The sequence below is a fragment of the Acipenser ruthenus genome, chromosome 38 (assembly GCF_902713425.1).
Source record: "Acipenser ruthenus chromosome 38, fAciRut3.2 maternal haplotype, whole genome shotgun sequence".
Taxonomy (NCBI): domain Eukaryota; kingdom Metazoa; phylum Chordata; class Actinopteri; order Acipenseriformes; family Acipenseridae; genus Acipenser; species Acipenser ruthenus.
In genome coordinates, this window is record NC_081226.1 from 4908199 (window position 1) to 4914915 (window position 6717).

Below are 6717 nucleotides of genomic sequence, written 5' to 3' on the forward strand. Positions count from 1 at the left end.
AGTACAAACAAAGCAACGAAACAAAGATATATAAACGAACTAAACAATTAACAATTAAATATATAAATTTGCAAAAAATATAGTAGCGAAAACACTCTCCTACCGCACCAGCGTTCAAACGCTACCGCCTCTCCGCAAGCTCCTCCCACAATCCCACAATCCTCAGCGAGAGAGAGAGAGAGAGAGAGAGAGAGAGAGAGAGAGAGAGAGAGAGACTGAGAGAGAGAGAGAGAGAGAGAGCGAGAGAGACTGAGAGAGAGACTGAGAGAGACTTAGAGAGAGACTGAGAGAGAGAGAGAGAGAAATAAGACATGATTAATACTTCCCTTAACAAAAATTACTATCAGACTCAAAATTATACCAATCTTGCAGTTACTGATTTAAACACGATATAAAAAAAACATTAAACAAAAAAACATCAAAAAAGCCTAAGAAAAATTAAGAGAAAAATGAGAACCGTGGTTTGACAGAGACTGTGTAAAATTAAGACAATTAATCAGGACAGACCTGAGGGACTCGTATCATCAGACACTGAGAGAGTACAAAGCCACTGTCAGACACAAACAGGACAGCTACACGCAACACAAACTGGACCAGATCGAAGAGGCCGTGGAACACAACTCATTCTGGAAAACCTGGAACAAACTGAACCTCAACAAACAGAAAAGCCCCCTAGCAACCCAGAATAGTCAAATCTGGACAGAACATTTCCAGTGATTGTATAAAGGAACCCAAACTGAAACCCTCACACCCCAACAAACTGACATGCTAAACAAACTGAGCTCCCTCACACCCCAACAAACTGACATGCTAAACAAACTGACACCCTCACACCCCAACAAACTGACATGCTAAACAAACTGACACCCTCACACCCCAACAAACTGACATGCTAAACAAACTGACACCCTCACACCCCAACAAACTGACATGCTAAACAAACTGACACCCTCACACCCCAACAAACTGACATGCTAAACAAACTGACACCCTCACACCCCAACAAACTGACATGCTAAACAAACTGACACCCTCACACCCCAACAAACTGACATGCTAAACAAACTGACACCCTCACACCCCAACAAACTGACATGCTAAACAAACTGACACCCTCACACCCCAACAAACTGACATGCTAAACAAACTGAGCTCCCTGGAGGCAGAGAGTGAAGACTACCAAACCCCTCTAGACACCCCCATTACCACTGATGAGATCAGAGAGCACATTTCCAAATTGAAACCCAGAGAAGATCCTCAATGAGATGTTGAAGCACAGCGACTCTGCCCTGCAGGCAGCTCTGTGAGGCTGTTTAACCCTGTCCTGCTCTCTGGACACTTCTCTAACTAATGGGGATAAGAATGTGTTTCTGTGGGGGTGTAGTCGTGATGTTTCTGGGTGTGTGTGTGTGTTTCTATGGGGGTGTAGTCGTGATGTTTCTGGGTGTGTGTGTGTTTCTATGGGGGTGTAGTCGTGATGTTTCTGTGTGTGTGTGTGTGTTTCTATGGGGGTGTAGTCGTGATGTTTCTGGGTGTGTGTGTGTTTCTATGGGGGTGTAGTCGTGATGTTTCTGGGTGTGTGTGTGTTTCTATGGGTGTGTAGTCGTGATGTTTCTGGGTGTGTGTGTGTTTCTATGGGGGTGTAGTCGTGATGTTTCTGGGTGTGTGTGTGTTTCTATGGGTGTGTAGTCGTGATGTTTCTGGGTGTGTGTGTGTTTCTATGGGGGTGTAGTCGTGATGTTTCTGGGTGTGTGTGTGTGTTTCTATGGGGGTGTAGTCGTGATGTTTCTGGGTGTGTGTGTGTTTCTATGGGGGTGTAGTCGTGATGTTTCTGGGTGTGTGTGTGTTTCTATGGGGGTGTAGTCGTGATGTTTCTGGGTGTGTGTGTGTTTCTATGGGTGTGTAGTCGTGATGTTTCTGGGTGTGTGTGTGTTTCTATGGGGGTGTAGTCGTGATGTTTCTGGGTGTGTGTGTGTTTCTATGGGGGTGTAGTCGTGATGTTTCTTGGTGTGTGTGTGTGTGTGTTTCTATGGGGGTGTAGTCGTGATGTTTCTGGGTGTGTGTGTGTTTCTATGGGTGTGTAGTCGTGATGTTTCTGGGTGTGTGTGTGTTTCTATGGGGGTGTAGTCGTGATGTTTCTGGGTGTGTGTGTGTGTTTCTATGGGGGTGTAGTTGTGATGTTTCTGGGTGTGTGTGTGTTTCTATGGGGGTGTAGTCGTGATGTTTCTGGGTGTGAGTGTGTTTCTATGGGGGTGTAGTCGTGATGTTTCTGGGTGTGTGTGTGTTTCTATGAGGGTGTAGTCGTGATGTTTCTGGGTGTGTGTGTGTGTTTCTATGGGGGTGTAGTCGTGATGTTTCTGGGTGTGTGTGTGTTTCTATGGGGGTGTAGTCGTGATGTTTCTGGGTGTGTGTGTGTTTCTATGGGGGTGTAGTCGTGATGTTTCTGGGTGTGTGTGTGTTTCTATGGGGGTGTAGTCGTGATGTTTCTGGGTGTGTGTGTGTTTCTATGGGGGTGTAGTCGTGATGTTTCTGGGTGTGTGTGTTTCTATGAGGGTGTACTTGTGATGTTTCTGGGTGTGTGTGTGTTTCTATGGGGGTGTAGTCGTGATGTTTCTGGGTGTGTGTGTGTTTCTATGGGGGTGTAGTCGTGATGTTTCTGGGTGTGTGTGTTTCTATGAGGGTGTACTTGTGATGTTTCTGGGTGTGTGTGTGTTTCTATGGGGGTGTAGTCGTGATGTTTCTGGGTGTGTGTGTGTGTTTCTATGGGGGTGTAGTCGTGATGTTTCTGGGTGTGTGTGTGTTTCTATGGGGGTGTAGTCGTGATGTTTCTGGGTGTGTGTGTGTGTTTCTATGGGGGTGTAGTCGTGATGTTTCTGGGTGTGTGTGTGTTTCTATGGGGGTGTAGTCGTGATGTTTCTGGGTGTGTGTGTGTGTTTCTATGGGGGTGTAGTCGTGATGTTTCTGGGTGTGTGTGTTTCTATGGGGGTGTAGTCGTGATGTTTCTGGGTGTGTGTGTGTTTCTATGGGGGTGTAGTCGTGATGTTTCTGGGTGTGTGTGTGTGTTTCTATGGGGGTGTAGTCGTGATGTTTCTGGGTGTGTGTGTGTTTCTATGGGGGTGTAGTCGTGATGTTTCTGGGTGTGTGTGTGTTTCTATGGAGGTGTAGTCGTGATGTTTCTGGGTGTGTGTGTGTTTCTATGGGGGTGTAGTCGTGATGTTTCTGGGTGTGTGTGTGTGTTTCTATGGGGGTGTAGTCGTGATGTTTCTGGGTGTGTGTGTGTTTCTATGGGGGTGTAGTCGTGATGTTTCTGGGTGTGTGTGTTTCTATGGGGGTGTAGTCGTGATGTTTCTGGGTGTGTGTGTGTTTCTATGAGGGTGTAGTCGTGATGTTTCTGGGTGTGTGTGTGTTTCTATGGGGGTGTAGTCGTGATGTTTCTGGGTGTGTGTGTGTTTCTATGGGGGTGTAGTCGTGATGTTTCTGGGTGTGTGTGTGTGTGTTTCTATGGGGGTGTAGTCGTGATGTTTCTGGGTGTGTGTGTGTTTCTATGGAGGTGTAGTCGTGATGTTTCTGGGTGTGTGTGTGTTTCTATGGGGGTGTAGTCGTGATGTTTCTGGGTGTGCGTGTGTGTTTCTATGGGGGTGTAGTCGTGATGTTTCTGGGTGTGTGTTTATGTGTTTCTATGGGGGTGTAGTCGTAATGTTTCTGGGTGTGTGTGTGTTTCTATGGGGGTGTCGTCGTGATGTTTCTGGGTCTGTGTGTGTTTCTATGGGGGTGTAGTCATGTCAGATTTGTGTAAAACCAATTTCTCTCTCACCCCTCTCTCCTCTCTCATCTCTGCTCTCCCTCCTCTCATTTCAGGGAGTGAACTGGTTTGACTGGAAAGGTTTGGATTACTCCATCCCCTTCAGTGAAATGAAGATGAGACCCGCCAACTTCCAGCCAGCGAGGAGGAGCGTGTAGTCACCACCCTGCCTCAGCCTCCCTCCCTCGCAATAGAGACTATCCTGCCTCAGCCTTCCTCCCTCGCAATAGAGACCATCCTAACAGAGCTTCCCTCTCTCGCAATAGAGACTATCCTGCCTCAGCCTCCCTTCCTCACAACAGAAACGATGAAGCCCCTCTCAGCCAATCAAAACGCCACATTTCACAACATTCCAGTATTTTAAGTGTGCACAGTAGCCTAGCAACTGACAGCCATTAATTAAGCGTTCTTTACTTTCAGTTAATAGTCCAGTTGACCCTGTCTTTCCCTAGGTATAGCTGAACCAGGAAGTAGTCGTGTGACAGTAAAGGTCACGTTGTTAAAACCCTCCAGCTACACTTCGCCCAGACCGGCCAGCTCAGCTATACCTGGGGAAGGCAGTGGAAATGAGGCAAGACTTTCTTCTCATTTGATCTTGACGGGCCTCATGAGAAGACACTCCTGTCTCGTTTCTATGACACTGTGACACTGCAGTGCCAGTGCGTGTATCACCCCGGTGGTCATTCTTATCGTTATGTTAAGCAGCAGTTCCTGAATACAGTCCCAGTCATTTGTGATTTTTAATAATTAATGTGTGGCATGTGGTGATGTCTTATTATAACAGGAATCATTTCACACAGTTTGAGAAACTCAGCTTCATTTTTTTTGTAAAGGGTACCCTCCCGGTATATTTCTATTGTAAAAAAAAAAAGTAATCTCCCCTAGGCAGCTGAAACAGATTGGCAGGTGTGACAGCCACTGTTTACAGAGATAAAGAGGTGAGGGAGTGGCTAATACTGGATGTGGGCGTGGTTTGCTGTTTTAAATGTGTTTTATATACAGAGGGGCGGGGCTTCTAATTGTACAGCACAGCACTTGTTCAAAAAGCTTACATTTTGTATTATATAAATGTCTTTATATATAAATATATATATATTATATATATATAAGTATTAAGTTGTGTTTTTTGTAAATGCTGGTGTGTATTTTATTGTACACCTCTATTGATAAATGCAGCAAAGCCTTAAAGACATTGTAAAATGAATTGAGAAATGTTTTGACCAGAAGTATTTCCCAATGTCTTCAATTGAAGACAATACAAAGTTACATTTTTATAGCGCGTTTCATCTAGGCATCACAGAACGCTTTACAATATATATATATATATATATATATATATATGTATATATATATATATATATATATATATATATATATATATATATATATATATATATGTATATGTATATATATACTGGCAAGCCACTTTAGCATTGGGACAGTGTTGGCCCTGATCACAGTCTTGACATGGCCTAGACGCCACGAGGTGCTGGAAGGTGACAAATGGGATCCATTCAGTCATATTTAGTGCAGAGAGGCAGGCAGATGATTGAAGTTCATCCCAGCCATGCTCGACTGGATTGAGATCACTGTGGTGGCCGTGCACGATGCCTGAAGTCTCTCTGTCTCGCGCCTCACTGGCAGTATCAGGGTTCAACATTCCTGAGTAATCAAGGGACCCAGGGTGTACCAGGAGAACAGGACACTATTTGAATCAGGGACAGTGTCAGAATCTGTCTCATTGGAGTTTGATTGATTCTGGTCGGAGTTCTTATATGTTTCTTAATGTTGCTAATATGTATTCTGCATCCTTACCAGCTGCCTGCTTTATTTTTTTAATTTTGGAGGAAATGCTGAAGCAGTTTTTCTCTCTATATGTTATTTTTCGGTTTGGTGTTAATGTCACACACACTGGGTCCTTTGGTTGCGCGTTGTTAGCGTGTTGTTCTCTTGGTATCACGTGTGTTTCTTTTTCAGATGGACAGGTGGCATCATACCTCCCTTTAAAACCAGGCTAACTGTGTGTCTGCCTGTTTGTCTGTGTGTCTAAAAAAAATAAACAAAAATAATTCCCTTAACTATTCAGAGAAGTGTGTCTGCCTATCTCTCTCTCTCTGTCTCTGTCTGTCTGTCTCTCTGTGTATCTGTTTGTCTGTCTGTCTGTGTCTCTCTATCTGTTTGTCTGTCTGTATCTCTCTCTGTCTGTGTGTCTGTGTTCTCTTACCCCATTGGCTGGACCATAGTGACACATGAACAGGAAGTTAATTGTGAGGTGTGACGTCCCCTTCCTATATGGCAGTATCAGGTCACTGTTTTGTGTGTCTGGTATATTTACATTGATATCTATAAATGCATATATGCAGAAACGTACCTGGGGAAACAGATCCAAGCTGTAGGTTTATATAATAAAACATCTCCATACTCTGTGTGTGTGTCGCAGTGCTGTTCCAGCTATCACAGGTTCATACACAAAGACAGTCTGCTTTCTCTTCAGAGAGATGATCTGACTCTCAGAGGACAGGGGGCTAGAAGAGGTCCTACAAGTGAAAGCGGAAACATTTCCTATGGAAGTTGCTTCCCCTGTAATGAGCTGCCTCAGGGGGGACAGCAGCAGAACTTGTCTGTTGCCACATTCTTATTTCTGTGTGTCTCGAATCCTCTGCAGTTCTGATCATGTTTGTTTTTCAATGTGAGCACCATCATCTTTTAATATTTATCACATCGAAAAAATGAAAGGAAGAAAGGAGAGGGAGAGAAGGAAAACACAGGAAGTCGTAATAAACACAGTGAGAGCATGGTAAAGCACAGTAAAGTGTGATAAAGCACAGTGAAAGCATGGTAAAGCACAGTAAGTGTGATAAAGCACAGTGAAAGCATGGTAAAGCACAGTAAAGTGTGATAAAGCACAGTGAAAG

At 44.3% G+C, this 6717-nt stretch overlaps 1 protein-coding gene across 4 annotated transcripts in view; it reads left to right on the forward strand.

The window, feature by feature from the left end:
- Nucleotides 1-5150, forward strand: part of LOC117434005 (tenascin) — a 70514-nt gene extending 65364 nt beyond the window's left edge. For 2 of the 4 annotated variants that reach the window (XM_059009132.1, XM_059009133.1), the window contains exon 19: nucleotides 3859-5150. In XM_059009132.1, coding sequence (XP_058865115.1) covers nucleotides 3859-3960 — 102 coding nt within the window. In that variant the 3' untranslated portion in view covers nucleotides 3961-5150. The remainder of the gene's footprint in view (nucleotides 1-3858) is intronic. The other 2 variants (XM_059009134.1, XM_059009135.1) reach the window with 2 other exon arrangements.
- Nucleotides 5151-6717: the final 1567 nt, after the last annotated feature.